Source organism: Emydura macquarii, unplaced genomic scaffold (genome assembly GCF_026122565.2).
Source record: "Emydura macquarii macquarii isolate MOO-44397 ecotype Brisbane River unplaced genomic scaffold, CSIRO-AGI_Emac_v2 contig_1043, whole genome shotgun sequence".
Lineage (NCBI taxonomy): Eukaryota > Metazoa > Chordata > Testudines > Chelidae > Emydura > Emydura macquarii.
This window is the reverse complement of record NW_027131180.1, coordinates 1,561,327-1,581,428: the sequence shown is the minus strand read 5'-3', so window position 1 is coordinate 1,581,428 and position 20,102 is coordinate 1,561,327. Positions and strand designations below refer to the sequence as shown.

Sequence of the window (20,102 nt, the reverse complement as noted above, 5' to 3'; positions counted from 1 at the left end):
AGCCCTGGCTGACATGATTTAGTTGGGGTTGGTCCTGCTTTGAGCAGGGGGCTAGACTAGATGGCCTCCTGAGGTCCCTTCCTACCCTAATCGTCTCTGATTCTATGATTATCAATGTGTGTTAATATAAGAGCTGGTTAGAAATATTGGCAGAAAACAAAAAAAGTCACACTAAAATGGAAATGAAAAATTTCTGTGAATCATTTCCTTCATTTTCTGACCAGCTCTACTTAATATGGCATCCAATAAATAAATATAATAAATAAATAAATAAAAGGAACCAAGCATTAATGTATTTGATTATTGGTTCAATATGATGGTGCTGTACACCACTGAATCCTTAAAGAGGATGCCTCCAGAAATGGTTACTTTAGATAATGAGATCTAATTATAATGTTGTCTACTTAGCAATTAAAGAATAGCTTGGTCCAATACACAAACTTCATAAAAAACAATGTTTAGTTTTGCCACTGAACATTCTCCAATCTGTTTTATTGCTGGAGGACATGAATTACTGAATGATAAATTGGAAAGTATATGTTGTATTTACTTATTTTACTTGTTTTCATGTATGTTTGTACAGCACTAATCAGACTGGTGACACTAAGTGTTTTTATTTATTTGTTTTTACATTAAATTGCATAAATGAGAACTCATTGCTTTAATACTAGAGAGCAAAATGAATATGGATAATACTTGTAGCCTACCATCTCCTAAAGACCTTGGCAATGAAAATAATTTTAAAAGATACTGCCTAACCAGTCAAAAATATTTGTCTGCTCTTAGAAAGTCTTTTATGTCTCTTGTAAATTTATACTGAAAATACATTGTATGTGTGTGTGTTTATTTTACACACACACACACACACACACACACACACACAAATAAACTTGTATTGGTGTACCCTACCCAACCTTTACAGTCCCAGTTAATTATATACAATTAAGTCATTCCTAATTACAAATACTTCTTTCTAAGCCAAAACAAACTACCTCTCTAACTACCTTTCACAGCCTATTACATTTTCTGTTTGGTTTTTAAACAATTATCATCTTTCTCACATTTATTAAAGTAATACCCAGGGGACAACAGAACAGATCCCCACTGTCCTTGCCACTGTGCAAACAGAGAATACGAGGCAGTACCGGCTCCAAAGAGTTTACAATCTAAATAGATAAGACAGGCAAAGGGCTATGGATAGAACTTATAAGCAGAAAGAACAATACAATGGAGCAAACACCACATACATTCCATGATTTTTTTGGTTTGTTATTAAAATCTTTTTGTTTGGGTTATATTAGGAGGGTATTAGTTAATGCAAAGATGACGCGAAGGAGGGAGCAGGCAGCCAAAGGGAGGGAGGAGGGATGGAGCAAGCACAGTTGGAGCAAAGAGGCAGTCAGCTCAGGGGAGGGAATGCTTGGCATGTAAACTGCAGAAAACAGTCATCTGATGACATCATCAGTGTCCCTCAGTGCCTGTTTGAAATGCTTTCTGCAGCTACTGTGCTGGCTTCTGTTTTTAACTGGCTCCTCAATTCATCTATCCTGTGCTTATGCATTATGATACTGGTTTTAACTACATGATCTGATGCTATTTTTCTAGAGGATCCGTCTCATTCAGTGCACAAGATGGATGGTGCTGGTGGTGTAAATTCCAGCTCGAGGAAGCACACCTGCACGAGTCGCTGTTTGAGTTAGTATGTTAAAAATAGTTGTGCAGCTGTAGCAGGGCAAGGCACCCTGAGTTACCTGTCCAAGACATTAGGTACACACTCTAGAAAGCTAGCCACTCATGCCACTACAGCTATGTTTCTCTTTTTAGCGCACTACCTTAATCCAACCTGGCACAGGTACATCTCATCAAGCTGGAAATTACACCTTCCAGCTCCAGTGTAGACATACTCTCAGTGAGCAGCTATTCCACATTTCCTTTTATCCTCGTTGTTCAACAGATGGCCCCTGCCTTATTTACTGCACACTGTTCAAACTCTGCTCTGAAAACAACATTTTTAATTTCCTCATAGGCTCATCAAACTAAGTGACAAATATTATAGTCACAATTTATTATTTCTATTTTACTGAGCAGGAAACTGAAACAGAGAGCGATTACCGTCAGACGTATGCACTAAATGTTGATGTCTACATGAGACACCTAGAACCTGATCCAGAGTCGGTAGCATTTTATAACACTTTATACATTCAAAGCACAGCTGCCATTGGCTACAGTTGCAGCTGTGAGTGTTCAGCACTTGTGCAAATCAAACACTGGGGTCTCAAGTCATGCCCCCAGAAAATGACCACCTGTGAGAAGTTTGGTTTAAGTGTCTCGCCTTGCATTACACAGGAACTCTGTGGCAGAGGCAGCAATACAATCCAATTCTTCAGGGCAGTATTCAGCTGCCCTAACCATGAGACCCTACTTTCTTCCTGCAATCTTTGCCCCATTCACTGCATACCCCGGAACTTCTCCAACAAATGAAACAGAGTTAATACAGTCTCCTTCATTACACAACCCTGATTCATCTCCAGAGCAGGTCTATCCTGTGCACTGAATAAGGCAGGGGTCCTGAATTTGGCCTGGCCACATGTGACATTAAGAACAGCCCAAAGTCAGAGGGCAAGGGGAACCCAGATAGCTGGTGATGAATTGCAGCTGGCTTAACCAGGTCAAGTGCACCACAATTCCTTAATGTCATGAAACATATCTGATAACTGTCAAGAAAGGTATCATTGAAAAGCTCATGGCTCATTGGCTATTAATATTATCATGTAATGCAGGTTCAGGCAACTGATGCAAAGCTATGGGTATAAACTGAAATTATAATTCTTAAAATGTGCTTGCCAGCCATAGAGGTGTATTCCATCCTAGATCAAGGAATATAGTTTGAAAGATAATGAGAATGTATTTACCTATCACATAAACAGACCCATCCAGGTAAAAAGGGAGAGAGGCAAACCTCACACTATAACAGTGGGAGAGGAGATTGACAATCACATGTTTAATGTTCATGCAATTACACCAGAGGGGGCAAAACTAAAGAATTTTCATTTTAGCAGCCTACGCCAGCTACTACTTTCTTCACCAGAAGACTGCAGATTGCCTTCCTCACAGTTTGAATGAAATTTATCTATGGTACCCCTCCAAAGAATTCATTTCAAAGATTTATTGGACTATAAAAGAGAGGGGAAAAGAAACCCCAAGTTATCATTCTTTCACCTAAGACAATAAAGGTACCAGCTCTTTAACTTTGGGGGATAGACCCTGACCCAGGAGTTTGTCAGCCATCTTAATGGAAACATGCGGTGAGGATTTTATCTTGGACCAAGTCTAGAGTGTTAAGATTTTGTTACTTGCAACCGTTTTATCTTTATTTTTCTTGTAACCATTTCTGAACGTAATCCTTATATTTGTACTCACTTAAAATCTCTCTTTGGAATTAAATTAACTTGATTTATTTTTTAATCTAAACCAAACCAGTGGTGTGTTTGAACTGAACTGTTTGGTAACTCCAGTTGCAATAACAAATTGTCAGATATTGACTTTTTAGAGGAGCTACAAACCTTAGAATTCCCCTGATTGTTCCAGGACAGGGCTGGACATTTCAGAACACATGTTTTGGGGGAAATCTTGACCTGGGTAGAGTGTGACATCCCTTTACCAGTTGTTAATTAAGGCTGGTGGAGAGCAGTCAATGTCTGTGGTATTGCAGCTAGGCTCCTGGATCCAAAGTGTTGGACCAGGGCTGTAAATATATAGACATAAGGTGCATACTTCTTGCTGACTGTGGGTGTCCCAGGCAGAGACCTACAACAGCAAAGTTTTAAGGCACTTAAGGATTGTAGGGTAAGAGGTGACAACTCTTCACTCATCTGGATTGCATACCAGTACGTAACACCATCTCTGCCATGACAGAGGGGTGGCCAGTTACAAATCCTGAATGGCACTGTGACCCTGTATGCCAGGTCATCAACTATGATTTATTTCAAAAGGGGAAATTTTGGGAAATTAAGATAATTAGCTACAGATTTCAACTGAATTTAAGAGCTCAAGGACTAAATTGTGGAGGAGGCTTGGAATTTCTGCAAATCAACTATACAAAAAGCTATCTGAAATTTACCAATTCCCAAGCAATGGGAAAAAACTTGTAGGGAAAAGTTGCAGACCCAGCTGGATGAATAACCAACTCAAAAAAAAAGGTTCTTAGGGGTAAGCAGAGAGCCTATGGCGAATGGGAAAAGAGGTTGTTCAACTAAGAAAGTTATACCTTGGAGGTTAAAAAAAGTTGGAATAAGGTAAGAATTGCTAGAATTCAAGCTGAATTAGCTCTGCCAAGAAAGAATTGCCAAGAAAATTAGAATACTTTAAAAAATACATGATAAGATCTTTTTGAGTTATATAAACAGTTAAAAAGGAAGGATGTGGTTGCCTCTGTGGTAAGGAGATTATCTTTAATCTATGAATGGACCCAAAACTGACTGAGTACTTTTCTTCAATTTTCAGTAAGAATGATCATATGGAACACGTACATGAAAGCAGTACAGCTGATAGAAACGAGTGTCTAGAAAAGGAAATCACATCTGAGGCTGAAGAAAACTTTGATGTGCTCAAATCAGGGAAAACAGATAACTTCCATCCCAGAATGAAAGAACTGGTGCATGAGATCGCTAGTCCAGTATCAAGGTTTTGTTTTGTTTTTTACTAAATTTATCTATTCAGGGGGTAGTACCATATGACTGGAGAACAGCCAACATTATTTCTACATGTAAGAAAGGAAAAAAAAGCGATGCGGGGAATTACAGACATTTTAATCTGATCTCATCAGTACACAAAGCTTTAGAACAAACTGTGAGGGACAGAATAATTAAATTATTAATGCCATTGTATAAGGCACTGGTAAGACCTCATTTGGAATACCATGTATAGTTCTGGTCACCCATTTTCAAGGAAGATGAATTTAAACTGGAACAGGCTCAGAGAAGAGCTGCTAGGATGATCAGGGAACTGGAGGGGGCCTATCATATAAGAGGAGATTGGAAGAGCTTGGCTTGTTTAGTTTAGCAAAAAGAAGCCTGAGAGGGGATATGATTGCTCTCTATAATTACATTAAGGAGTGAATACCAGGAAGAGTGAAGAGCTGTTTAAATAAAAGGACAACGTTGGCACAAGAACAAATGGATATAAACTGGCGATGAACAAATTCAGGCTGGAAATCAGAAGGTTTCTAACCATCAGAGGTGTGAGGTTCTGCAACAGCCTCCCAATAGAAGTTGTGGGGACAAACCAATTAATTAGTTTTATGACAGAGTGGGACAAATTAATGAGAGTGATTGTATAGCAATGTTGCTTGTGATGGAAGGGGGCAGGGCTCAGCAGCCCACTTCTAGTTTATGGCTTTATGTTCCTAAAAATTCATGCTTCAGGATCTCAGAAGAACACAGAGGGGTCAGAAAGGGATTTCTTCTCATCCCCCAATATATTCTGGATTGTTTTTAACTCCTCCATTTGAAGCATCAGAGATGCCCATGATTGAATATGAGACATTGAACAGGGAAGGCCAGATCTCTGAATTGGCAGCAAGCATTCTCTCTCTCAGTTGCTTGGCTGGCTGTTCTTGCACATGTGCTCAGTCTAACTGATCACCATACATGGGGTCTAGAAGAAATCTTCCCCCAGATCAGATTGGCAGTGACCTTGGAGGTTTTCCATCTTCTTCTGTAGCATGTGGGTGTGGCTCACTTGCCAGGATTATCTGGGTATAATTTATTTAATCATTTCTCTGCCTTGTGGGTGTCTTGGGCACTGGTGCACCTCAGTCCCTCCCATTCTCTGCCTATGGCACATAACGGTCTAGTCAAAGAATCTAAAGAATAAGGCTGGAAGAGACCTCAGGACTAAATCTACCCCAACTAAATCATCCCAGCCAGGGCTTTGTCAAGCCGCAGCTTAAAAACCTCTAAAGATGGAGATTCCAACACCTCCCTAGGTAACTCATTCCAGTGCTTCATCACCCTCCTAGTGAAAAACATTTTCTTAATATCCAACCTAGACCTCCCCCACTGCAACTTGAGACCATTGCTCCTAGTTCTGCCATCTACTACCACTGAGAACAGCCTAGCTCTATCCTTTCTAGAATCCCCTTTCAGGTAGTTAAAGGCTGCTATCAAATCCCCTTGATTCTTTTTTTCTGTGGGCTAAGCAAGCCTAGTTCCCTCAGCCTTTCCTCATAAATCATGTGCTCCAGCCACTGAGTCATTTTTATTTATCATTTTTGTCTAGTCTCCCATGGGCTGTAATAAATTGGTCTAATTTTGGTTGTTGGGTGTAGGGCGTGGGTGCTCCATATTGCTGGTGGCTTGTGATGTATAGTGGGTCTGATTGGTGATCCTTTCTGGTCTTAAACTCTGTGACTATAGTCTATGACTCTAGATCAGCATTTCCAGAGTGGGGAGCTGGACTGAGCACCAGGAAACAGGAAATGCTACTGCCAGGTGAGTGTGGGGCAGGCTCACTCTCCAGCCCACCACCAATGACCCATCATACCCTTGGTTGCAAAACATGTCTCCGCCCCTTCTGAGGTATAGGGGGAAATTTGCATTGCTGCTGCTCATCGTGTACCTTCGCTATGTACTTCAGTCTGCAAGAGATACCATCACTTTCCAGAGCTGAACATGCTAATTTAAGAGATAAACATTTAATGAATTTCCAAGCAAACTGATTTCTTAATACTTTCTTCCACAAATATTCCAGAGGGTTTAACAGGGGTTGCTTCTCAGGACCAGCTTTGCAACCTTGGACTTAAGACTACATAAGGTTTTTGCTCATTGCTGCAAAATGGCACGGAACATACCTTTAGTTCTCAGCTTTACCCAAGTTTTCTCTGACTTTCCCAGCCTTCACTGGAGTTTGAAGCTTGGTCAATGCAAATAGAACAAATGACTGAGGGGGAACAGAAAAAACTAGTTTTGTTTGTACTTGATGAAAAACAATGCACTGTTGTTCAAAGTGTGCATATTGGCAACCAACTAATTTTTCACACTGTGTAAGAGAAGCAGACAAACAGCACTCTTGTGTTAATTGTTTTATTATAGGCAATATAGGAAGTTATTAGTATTCAATACAACCAATTCAGCACGAGCTATATCACAGAGTTGTCGATTTTCATTGAAAACTAATATCATTATAAAGCACCTGTTTTTTTAGAAAACAGACGTTACACCTTTTATTATTTTCTAAAATTGCAATACTGATTAAGGAAATTTTGCAAATAGTATTCACGATGCTTTATCATACTTAAGGCTATAATTGTCGATTCCCTACTGCAATGAAATTTATAAACACCTGGCAGGTATTTCAGTGGTTGATATGTTTGCTAATATAGCAAACAAATACAGGGAACATATTTGATACTCTGTCTTGGGCAGCAGATTCTAGACATGCTCCATTTGTGTTGTCCAAGAAAAAAGAAAGAGTAGGCAATGGATGAACTGCTCTTTGTGCATCTTATCTTGCCTGAGTCACAGATTATCAGTGTTTTCTTACAAACTCTTTCTGGACACAGGCATGAATTTGTGTTTCTCAACAGACTGTGAGTAGGGACACAGGGGATAAAGAAAAAGTAGTCAGAATGACTGGGCAAGGGAAAATAATGTGCCCTTTTCAAAAGACTAGAGGGAAATGATTGATGAGGAAAACTCTGCAATTCAGTGTTGAAAAGTAAAATGTGAAATATGAAAACAGCTAAAATAATCCAAAGTAATTTGCATGCTTGTCTCTCATTACACTTCCAAAATAAATGTGTAGTGAGACCAGAATTAAGGACAATACTAGTTACTAATGGCTAGTTATTTTAATTACAGATTATTGGTTCTATTCGGTTGTGACAGGTGCTCTCTCAGGACAGCTGAGAGGGGGACCAAGGGAAAGAAGAGGCAAAAGTGACTAAGCCACCTTTACATCTTCCTTGTATCTGAGGACAGCAAACAGCTTCCAGCACAAGTTAGAGAAGCCATAAAGCTACTCTAACTTATGATGGCTAAGACCAGTTCCCTTTGCGTTAGTTGTCTAGGGATCAGTGGAGTGCATCGCATTTCAGTTCCACATTCTCTGGTGCCCATCGACTTTTCCTAAATCAAGTGTGGGTGGTGAGTGACACACAACTGGCTAGTCACTATCTGTGGTTTCCCCCATGCCAGGAAAATCCTCAGCTGCTATTTAAGGGCTACTTTAAAGGTCATTGCACCACCCTGATGGCACAAAATGACCTTACAGGAAGCTGATGATCAGACCTACAGTCTTACACATAAGAACATCTAAAAGTTCCAGGATATCTTGTGCTATAATGAATTCTACAGTTACTGCATTATAGTTATACAACCAGGGGCATAACCAGATGTGATCTTCTGGCAGGGCCTCTGGCTGATGTATGGGCTGGTGGAAAAACCCGAACTTCCTGCTTCCAGCCACATGACCAGAAGCAGGATGTTCAGGGAGCCACCGGCTGAGAAAGCTCCATTTGCGCAGATAGTTTAAGCAGAGCTTGGGTGGGTCTGCTTTCAGGCCCACCCGTAGCTACGCCCCTGTATACATCTGATTAATATAAATCAAATATGGTGAGCAGTAGAGATTTTATGTTACTGTGGTATTCACAAGATCACTAACAATAATGGTAAAATCCTGTTCTTTTAATAGTTCGTTCTTAAACATGTTTAAGTTTTAGTAATCTTTAAACTTAGTTCTAAAATAGCTAGTTTGTTTTTAAACAGCCTGGATAGTAATTTTATTTTAATTACAATCTAAATATTTAATAGCTCTCTAACCAATGCAATATGCTCCTGTCGTGGGGCACACCGTTCACCACCAGACTGACGCCTCTTTTTAGTCACTCCAGAAATTAGCTCAAGGCCGCCGATCCTGTCTGCGATTTGCACTCTATATCTGCTTGCCAACCTGCGTCTCTCTGGGAACTGCAGCATCCTCTTTGTGACTTGGCCTTCCGGTTATGTCACCATCTATGTTTCTCTCTTCCAGGGGCAGATGGGGATGGGTTGTAAGTGTATTGCAGACCATTCATCAAGCCACTTCTCCAGTGGTGAATGGGAGAACTCTGGCCTGCCCACTACTGCGGGTCCTGACCTAGAGACCCTGTAGATGGCAGCCACATGCTGCATCCCCTCCAATTGCTCAGTACATTTCCCTGGGCCACTTCCCCACAGCCCCAGCACCTTCTTCACCCTGGCTTCAGCATGTCAGTCCTAGCAGCCAGCCAGGAGCTCCCTCTTGCTCCCCCAATCCCTGCCAGCAACTGCTCTGTCCATGTTGCTAGCTTCTATCCACCTGCTAGGAACCTAGTCCTCCTTTCTTGAATTCCAGGCAGCAACAGACTAAATCTGGCCCAGCAGCTTCTTTTATGTGAGCCAGAGCCCTGCAGCCCTTCCCTGATTGGCTGTGCCCAACACAGCCTCTGTAGGCTGCTTGGAGGACTCACTTCCATTGCTCACTCCTGGGGTAAACCCCTTCTATACCTGTGTTGGATAGACAACATCACAGCTCCAAATAAATGTCTCCATCTTCACAAAATCAAATTCCACAGGAAATTCCTTTTGTTCCCTCTGAATGGCAAATGAATGATTATCCCAAAGAATTATACTGGAATAAAAATTCTGTAGAAAATAATTGCTAAGTAAATTGTAGCTGAAAGTCTCCTTTCCATAATTAGTCCTGCTTGCTTTGTTTTTAACATTTACAATCACTTCATGAACTAGATGCTCCCATCACATACAGCATTACACAGCTAGGATGGAAACATTTAATTATTCTCCAAGGTGTTTGCACTTCTGGTATTTCAAGAAAAACGTTCTCTAGCCAGAGTTTCCGCAACCATGAACATAACTCCAAGAACACCATCTTTATATAGATCTAGAACAGCTTTCTTTTCTGGAGGCTTCATTATGTAACGTCACTCTCTCAAATTAATCAGTGTTATTTAAGGGCTCTATATATTTATTAGAAATGGATCTACACAGAACAACAGATCTCCAGTTGTTTTAAATAGTAACTAAAACTGGTAAACAACACTTGTGTATGTTTAGGTCCATTGTATTTCAAACCCCATTATTCCCAATTAAATAATTTCTACTGTTCCTGTTGCTGTTCAGATTTATTTAATAAGTATGGCTTACTCAACAAAAAGGTAAGCTTGTAAAACCCATCCTGAGGAATCAGAGATCAACAAGGACGAACAGCCAAGAAGGAGGAAAACATAACCTATTAATTGTGCGTCGTCCATAATTTTCTTAGATTCTTATCGGATATTTGGTTTCACAACACTGAGAATTTTAGTAGCTATGGCAATATTCAGATTCAAATTAAAAAAATGCTTTTGCTCTACTATTTTAAATGATAATTTCTTGAAAGGCAAAGAGCTAGTTTTATTTCTGTTAACAGGGATTACATCTATGCTTTGCTGTGCACACAGAGGCTATGTCTACACTAACAGCAGCTTGTAGAGTACCTACAGTGCACACACATCCTAGCATAGGTATAAACAGCGGTGTAGACAATGAGACACTGCATAGGTGAGAAGAGTATAGGTATTGCAGAACCTTAGGGTATACACCCTATATGGCTCTCTACACACCCAAGCAGTGCCTTTCACATCTACACTGCTATTTTGAGCAATAAAGTTCCTGATGCATTCCAGCTGCCATAGCCTTTCCCTATTGCAGAGAAAGGCTCCAGCAGTGGGGAAACAGCAGAGAAATGCTCTGGGAGCGCCCCACTGCCAGACTTGTTCCCACTGCAGGAAAGACTTTAGCAGCAGGAAAAGGCTCTGGTAGGGGGGAGACGGTGCTTGGTTGCTAAAAACAGCAGGCATCTGCCAGAGCCTTTCCCCACTGCTTCCAGAGACTTTCCTCACCACAGTAAAAGCCTCCTGCAACAGGGAGCTCCTGGATCCTTTCCAATCTGCTTCCCCCTGCCACAGCCTTTCATTGCTGCATGTAGCTACACACTCTAGTGTGAATGCAGCCTGCTTTTCACTGAGACATGAAGCTACATGTATCTTACACATCATTGACAGCAAAATAAGGCTGGATGGTAAACATCACTTTAAATCGCTGTGATATTCAACATTTGCAATCAATAAAGGAAATTATTAGAATGTAATATAATGTTTATATGTAATTGATAACACATTCAAGTAGATACAGGTGCAATTCAGCACTCTGCCCACATTAAAGCCAAACTGTAATCTCAGGGTCAAGGAGGTGAAGAACTAAGACTATATTTATGGGGATCTCAAAAAGAACTCATGCTGTCAGAACTATAGCAGCTTTAATTTCTTGTCTCATTAAAACAAATATAGGTCAGCATTATTCATGAAGAGCAAAACCACCTTCTGAACTTTCCATGACTGTCTATCAAGTAATGTCTTATGCTAACTAAATATTCGATTTCCTAGTCAAACTAAATAACTAATGAATGTCACTGTTGTAGCACAGCTAAACATTATGCTAAAGTATCCATGTAATTATTGGAACTGTGTATAATTATTCTATTTTTGTCACTCACACTTTGTTTCCCTCTGTAATGATATTTAACTTGGGCTAGGTTTTTTGGAGTCATCTAGAACTGAACATAGATACCACCATAAGAGATCAGACCAAAGACCCATCTCATACAGGATTCCCTGTCTGACAGTGGCTAGTCCCCAATGCTTCAGAGGAAGGTGCAATAAATCAGCAAGTGGTTGATTTATGCCTTGATGTAAAAGGGTTTATATATCTCATTTACTTTTATCCTATTTAGTGAAACTGTAATGTTCTCATTACCCCCTTTTTTTTAAATCCTATCTAACATATTGATGGGAATGATATATTGTGGCAGTGAGTTCCACAGGCTAATTGGTATTTTAATCATTTGTAGATTTATTGCCTTTCCATTTCATTGAATGGACCCATGTTCTTGTACAACAGAAAGAATTAACTTTCTCACTGCATATTTTTTCTGCTTCATCGTTTCTCTTATTCACCTCTAAAACATCCTCAGTTTTTCCACTCTTTCCTGGGATTCCTCTGAATCATTTTAGTCACCATTCTCTTGATCAGAACCCCTCCTCAAATTATAGCTTCATTTTCCTTCTACCCTTCTTCTCCACACTCACAGAGCGCACCATCTACACCAGGTGTCAAACTCCTCACATTTAATCCCATTCTACAACATCTCTACTCTGGTTTCCACTCTCTGTGCGTCACTGAAACTGCTCTCATCGAGACCTTTAATGACCTCTTCCCTAGCTATATCAAAGAGCTTTCATCTTTACTCCCCTTGACCTTTGACATTGTTCATTGTATTCTCCTCAAAATTTTATCATCCCTAGGCCTTCCTGACCCTGTCCTTTTTTTTCTTCCAAACTTTTCCCTCAGTGTCTCGTTCAGAGGGTCCTTCTCCACAACTCTCCCTCTTTCAATGGGGACCAACTGGCTAGGCAACAGTCCTTACCCCTTCTCTTCTCCTTTCACACTCACTCTCTCAGAAATGTGATTTTGACTGCACTCTTTGAAATGACTCACAAATCTGTTTTTGTTACCTTGTGATCCTCACCTCCCTGCTTTACCTGCTTCATCTTGTCTTTAGAACAAGTACATTTATACAATGCCTTACAATGCCTTACATTTATACAATGCCTTAGTACAGTGGGACCCTGACTCATTTGATCTCTCTAGGCAGCACTGCAATATAAATGTTAAATAATATTTCTGCTACATCTTTTTTTTGAGACAGGGTAACCACAACTGATTCCAGGTGAGAGAATAATTTGAATAATGGCATTACAGAATTCTTATTATTTCTATAATATGCTTTATACATTCTAACACTGTTTGCTTTTTCAACCCCTACTGAGCAGTAAGTACGGAATTCCGTTAAATTGTCCACAATGACATCTAGGTCCTTTTCCTGAGTAATTACAGTTGATTGAAATGCAGATATATGTATGAGTTCAAATTATGCAAGAAAATGCAAATTGAAAAGCATTTGTCAACAATTAATTCCATCTGTATTCAATTTGCCCATTCACCTAGGTTTGTGAAAAACTTCAGAGAAATCTAAAAGTCTGCTCATCTGGACTATACTAAATAATGCTGTAGCACCTATAAATATTGCTACCTCACTTTTTACCCCCTTTTCGAGACCATTAGTAAGATCAATATATTTCCTTATTTTTATTTAACACTCACTCACACACTCTCTCTCTCTCCCTCCCCCCCTGGAATTATCTGTGTGTGTGGTAAGAACAGGAAGTTCCAACATGGAGCATTTCAACTTTTTGCCAAAGTTGCACCATTAAAAACTTCATTATTTAAATGCATGTTGAAATCAGCCAGTCAAAGATGACACAATCAGGCTTACTACAAATGCTAATATTTTTTGTCCCAGAGGAGAAAAATGTCAGTGGAACTGAAAAATTCAAGGAGACTTTTTGTTCTGCAGTTATTGTAAAATCAAAAGTGTCAGCAGCCTATAGAATTCCACTTGCCTGGCATTTGATTTGGGAGCATTTAAAAAAATATTTATAGAAAAAGCTTTTGTAAAGCCTCATATCAAAGAAGTAGAAATGAAGATAATTTGCTTGAGTATTTAAGTAGCATAAAGAATAAGTATCGCAGTCTATCCGACCAGTGAAATAAAAGGTACATTGTAAAATATTAGTTATTTCATCATTAGACTAAGTGAAACCAATTCATTACTTGCTCTCAGGAACAGTACTATTTGTGACTGACTTTAGAAACATGGTCAGTATTTACTCAATACCTGCCAAAATACAGTCACAGTGTGACAAGCAATTAAATATCTTATACTAAGCTTTCATGTCCATTGGCTCAATAATTCCGAGAAAAACTTTGCTCACATTTTTGTCTCCTCACCCCCTCCATTGACCAGCCCTTCAAACACAAACTGCATTTTGAAAGTTAAGCTGGGTTTGTTTTGGGCCATGTATTATCAACAGCAATAAAGATTATGCAAGTGGAACTTAGTAAGCATTTCTGCTAATGATGCACAAGCCAAGAGGAGTAGGTTCCTTCTCTCATGGTTTTATTGGCTCTGCAGTGGTAACAGAAGTAATAAGTAGCATAAACTTTAAACTTTGTCATTAAACAGGCGTGGCTGTATATGCCTAGAGAGCAGATTTGTTGCATCAAATGTCATTTTTAAATAGCTATTTATGTAACCATAACCACACTTTAATATCTGTTGTCTATGATCAGTAGAGATGGACCCAAATCAGAGTTTGGATTAAGATGGAAGCTTCTCAAAAATTCAGGGGTATTCAGATTCAGCGTCTTGCTTCAGGCATATCTCTACCTATTTGCAAATGATTCCCCATGTTGCAGGTTATTAAAAATTATGCATAGTGCCTAAATTAGTTCACCACCATCAGAGATACTACCACTACCACTAGGAAAAGAAAAGATAGAATCATCGGCATTCTACAGTACAGATATGTGTTCATAGAAATCCAAGGACTACTCACCACATGAAGAATTTTATTCTCCGTTTCATATACTGTACAATCCTGAAAAGAGAAAGTAGAAGAGGGAGGTTAAGCTTGCTAAGTAAAACATCCCTTGGAAAATTGCTTTTTTTAGGGTTAATGATATTAAAAAATGCATAGAAAAAACCCCATTTCAGTGTCCCAACTATGATGAAAGGATTTATGTAACCCAAATGGAGAGTAGAATAAGAAGGAAATCCTGACTAGCAAGATCTATATCTCTGGTTCTCCCCCTTATTTTTGTTGAAGTCCCCCAAGATGGCTTTTATTTCCCTCTCCCTAATATCCTTTCTGCCATGCCCTAGTACAGTCATGGCTGGCGGGTATCTCTTTCTGATCCATCTATCTTTCCTCCTTCTTCCTTATTTTGCCTTTACTTTTCCTTCATGAAATCTTATTTCTGTTCTATCATGGAAACTTCCTCCACGCACTAAAATAAAATCTAACCCAGAAAACATTTCACTCCATTTAAAATCATGTTTGAGAGGCTGTAACATTTCCCTAGTGGGGAAAGCAATTGTCCCTTCCATTCCCATCTGATCAAGGAAATCGGGAGAGAGAGTTGAATTATCCACAATAAACTGAGTTGAATTATCATGCTTGTTCAGGAGGCAAAGTTTAGAGAATAAGAAGAGAAAGATGAGTTGAATCATCACTCATGGTCTTGGGGGACATGGGAGGATGGAGAATGAAGAGGAAAAGTGAGTTAGACTGTTACACACACACAGCACTCCAGAGTTTGTATAGGTGTGTTCATTTTGCTAAAAATGTAAGGTGCTATCAACAAAAATGACAAAGCATGGAAAGGTAGAGGATACAGGATGTGGGGGATTGGTTTAGGGACAGAAATCCTGGCTGATACAGAGACTAGGGAATATAGGGAAGAGGAAGGCAACGAGGAGAAATATTTTTGTGCCTATGAAATAAAATGAATGCTGCTGAAAGCATTACTTCAGTTTCAAAGATTTAAACTCTACCATAATACAAATAATAATTAAAAAAACCAATGGTGTTCATGTTTTAAGTCCTTACATTTCGTAAACGTTTTTCCAATAGTGCAGAGAGTGCAAGATCAATTTTTGCCAGATACTACCAGTGTGGGCAATTCTAAACCATGAAACACTTCTGGTGTTAATCGTGCAAAATAAAAAATAAACCTGATCTTAAAAGTGTCATTAGAACCAGCCCCTGTGCAGAACCAGCAGGTTTACCAGGCAGCAGTTTCCTAATAGTGGCTGTTTGTATTGGCGAGACATTGCTAACGATATAGCCAAATGAAAATCTTGCAAAAGTTCAGTAGTCAGTTTAAAGAGAACACATAGCCTAATCAGTTATCTACTCTGGAGAAAATGCCATTTGTCTTCCTGTGCCTGAATTACATAATAATATTGAAAACAAATATAACAGTTCAAAATGAGTGTACTTAAATTATAATGATTAAAAAAAATTTCTTCACTCACTGAAACATAAATGGCTAAGAATACAAACATAGCAAACCCTTTTAATAGCCAAAGGGAAAAACTATTGAATTGTGAGTAAATAATATAAATCACTTATATTGAAATATCTATAGATATTTTATGCAGAAGTGCTAAACTACACTATAATTTGCTCTGATTCCACATTTTACCCCATTTAAAAAAATACCCACAAAAAAGAGAAAAATAAATAATGTATAAAATAATAGATTTATGTGGGTTTAGGTTACAAAGTTTGTCTGATGTTGCCCAGGCTTCCATTTCATCCCAAAATGAACTTATCAGAAACTTTGTATCTAGGTGGTCATGGAGAAGTAGTGATTTTGGTAATGGCAACTCACAGGCAACCAGCATAGCATGCTCAAACCAGAAAAAAATTACATACATACACATAAAAAAGCAATACCGTTTATTACAAACAGCAGAAGATTAGCAAGGGTCAAAATCATTGCCACTTTGTAATGTAATAGTTAAATAAACATTAGAAGGAACCATATGTCCTGGATTTGGAATCCAAAGAAAGGGAAGCTAACTGTCTAGTTTTGACAACCCAATAACTACAATGCTAGAAACTGAAAACCAACTGGGAAATTCTTAGCATTAGATTTCTTGGTCGTAACAGAACAACATGGCCAAATGGACTTATACTCACTGCCAGTCATACATGTATGATGAATGGACTCAGCAGTCCAAGCTTTACTGTAATCCTGAAACCCCACCAAAAGACGTGCCAAAGCTGAAAAAGCAAATAAAATCAACTCATCACAACTAATACACCTGACTGAACTACCCACCAGGATAGATAGCCTAAGATACAGCCTTTTTCCTATGTCTACACCGCCCCACAGTACAGACAATGGGGGTGTGAATAGCAGTGTGCACCGAAGTGCTGCGCTGTACCTCCCCTGTGTGGACACTATGAACAACCTAAAAGGTTCCTAGTTCACATTAATGTAGTAGTCCTATTTGAAAGGGGCACGGAAGAGGAGGCTGATGGGTGATGCTGAAAGAGACCAGGTGCTCAGAGATGGGATACGTGGCGGTGGGGGAGGGGGAACACGCACATGTGCAGTGCTTGGTGAAGACCGAGTCAAATTAAACAGCCTTTTTGGTGAATGGAAGAGTTGAACGAGGTCAGCAGGTCAAATGAAGAGGTCAGGGTGAGGAAACGTGCAGCTAGAGGACAGATGGGTCATCAACATGAAAGCTGAAGAGACAGAGGATAAGCGTAGGAGGGAGGAGGAGGCGGCGGCAGTGGCGACGAGAGAGTGTGCCAGGAGTCCAAGTCAGAGAGGAAGGCTGATGGGTTGTAGCTGGTTGCACACTAGCTAACAACAACATGGAGGGGAAGAGTAGAGGAAAGTTGGATGCACTGCTGTTCAAAAGAAGAAAAAGAGTGGGAAAGGGAAGAAGGAAGCGTTGGAAGCAGTAGGAACAAGAGAGCAGAAGCCCAGCACCATCACCACAATATGATCCAGGACAAGGAGCGTGAGAAAAGGAGAGGTCTCTAAGAGAGGGCAACTGCAGTGCCATTGTGACACCAAAGGATCCATTTTCTCTGTGAGATCCAGGAGTGGGAAAGAGCAAGACATGAAGAGTTTGTGGATGGCGGTCATCTTTTTTAGAGATCAAGTGGAGCATTCCAGAGAGCACAAGAGAAAGGAAGTGGAGACAGCAATTGGTAGGAATAGTGGCATGAGAGGTGGCAGAGGTGCTGGTATGGGCAGGTGAGGGAAGTGAAAATGTTGGGGGGCGGGAGGGCGGAGTGAGGGCCAGGGCTAGGAAAAAAGTCTGCAGACGTGAGGAGGCTGTGAATGTGGCATCTCCTAATAATTTAGGAGGTATTCCTGAAGTCAGTGAAACTTGGCAGGATGCGCATGCTAGAAGCTCCTAATGCAGGATCAAAGTCTTGGGTTCATCTAATCTAAATCTCTGCATTGTAGCATGTTTCCAACCATCCCTGTATTTTCACTTTCTTTGAATACCGCCCACAACATTCCTAACTTAATGAATTTTTTTCCTTATATTTAAACTAAATTGCTTCTGCTACAGCTATTACTTTATGTTCTAGCCTCTAACTGATCAGAATAATTGTTGCCAGTCTTCCTTATTACATCCCCTTATAGAAGGAATATTGGCCCCTTATTAGAGAGAGCCTTACAATTTGCAAGTACTGTTTTTCATACCCATTTTATTTCATTTAACAGTTTAATATACTTGAGAACCACAGTGTTGCTCACTACACAATCAGCACTTAGTGTTTTTATTACCATAGACACTCACAGTTAGAGAACCTTTCTTCTTCTCTCCACACCTGATGAGTTACCCCATAGCCCATTGCTGAAAATTTCCCTTAAAAAGCTAGTCAATTAGGATATTTAAATATTACAATTAACTTGGCAAACAGCTCATGTACAGGTTGAAGTGAAACTGTTTTCCTCTTTAGAAAAGCTAGTATGCATGTAAATTGTTACCTGTAGTCAAGCTGTACTCCCATAATCAGTTACCATTTCTATGAAACAATAGCACAATTACTCCTCTACCCAGAATACACACAAATAGAAAGATTTTTTGCTCCTACACACTAATGCTCTGCACTCCAAAATTTTCTTAATGAATATATTTTAACTGAAAATAGGCTATTTGACCTTAGCTTGACCTAATTAGTAACATTTCAACACATGGATGAATAGTACAATCTGCTTAAAGCTAAAGCTATTACACATATTGTATGTACCATAAAACCAAAAAGGTGTCTTTAGTCTATTTGATGGGCCAGATCCTCAGCTAGTAAAAACTGGCATAAGCTAGCACACACTGGGATCTGGCCCCATATTTATATTCTCAGAAATAGGGCAGTATCCCATCATCAGGCATCAAAATGAAAAGGAGTGATGAAACTAATCTTCATCATCATCAGGCTCCAGTGGTCTCCCTCTATCTAGCCCCTCCACAAGTAGCAGGAACAGCAAGAATTAACTCTATGGAAGAAGCTGGGAGTAAGCTAAATATTCACAAAATGAAGGAAAAGATAAAACTCAAGACAGTGAGGGGAAGTGAAAGGATTAAACATGGGAAACAGATTAAAATATAAGCAAAGGTTAAAAAAAAACCCAAACCTATGGAAATCTAGACTTGATTTACTTTAGATTTTAATATAATTTGTAAATATTGTAGAACTAAAAAGCTTGGTAAACTTCAATACTGAAGCACTCATACATTGCATCTCTCACATTCCTCAGAACCAATCTTCTGCCCTCTGTCTATTAAGACAGTAAGGATTTTAGGACAGAATGAAACATCTGCAAAGTGCCTAGCTTGCTTTGGTTATCACATAAAATGGAGAGTTAAGAGCAAGTAAAACCAGCCAAAATTAGATAGACTGTATTTGACAGCAATGGACCAAGTAAAAAGCACCACAGATGTATACAACTATTCTGTCGTAAGATTTCACTAATTCAATAACAAATGCGTGCTTCCAAATTACCATACTAGTTATTATGAAGCCACGGCCGTCCTCTTCAGGCCCTCTAACCCCTCATGTACCACTCAGACAAATCAGACTTCTGTGATAAATGATTATTAAAACCCAAAATCACATATATTAGGTTATTCCAGTTCCACTGAACCAGACGCACACCCCACGTCAAAATATACTTCAGATCTTACCCAAAAACCACGCTGATAGCCAATCCTTAAGTAACTAAAACTAAAGGTTTATTAATATAAAAAAAGGAAGAGCGTTATTAAGAGGTTAAAATGAATCATATGCATTACAGTTGATTTCAGAGTGTGTTGATCAGGATGATGTAGTGATGTTGAATCTGTGAATTTGTAATAAATGTCTCTGGTTCATCCAAAAGATTGGAGAATGATAGTTTAGATGTAGTCTTTCCAGGATTCTTTCCGGGCACCCCAACTAATTACTTAGGGATCTCCGTCCAATGGCTCAAACTTCTCCTGTTAAAAGTTTAGCAGACTACAGCTGGCAGGATGGTGCCCAGAGGTTTTTCTTTTATACCTGAAACAGGCTGCCAAGTGTTTTGAGCACAAGATTCCTCATTGTTGAA

General features: G+C 39.4%; 1 protein-coding gene across 2 annotated transcripts in view; it reads right to left on the bottom strand.

Moving 5' to 3' along the window:
• The window catches only part of CNKSR2 (connector enhancer of kinase suppressor of Ras 2), a 330,096-nt gene that overhangs the window by 197,913 nt on the left and 112,081 nt on the right, over positions 1-20,102 (bottom strand). For both annotated transcript variants that reach the window (XM_067545020.1, XM_067545021.1), the window contains exon 5: positions 14,534-14,575. In XM_067545020.1, the coding sequence (XP_067401121.1) occupies positions 14,534-14,575 (42 nt within the window). The remainder of the gene's footprint in view (positions 1-14,533; positions 14,576-20,102) is intronic.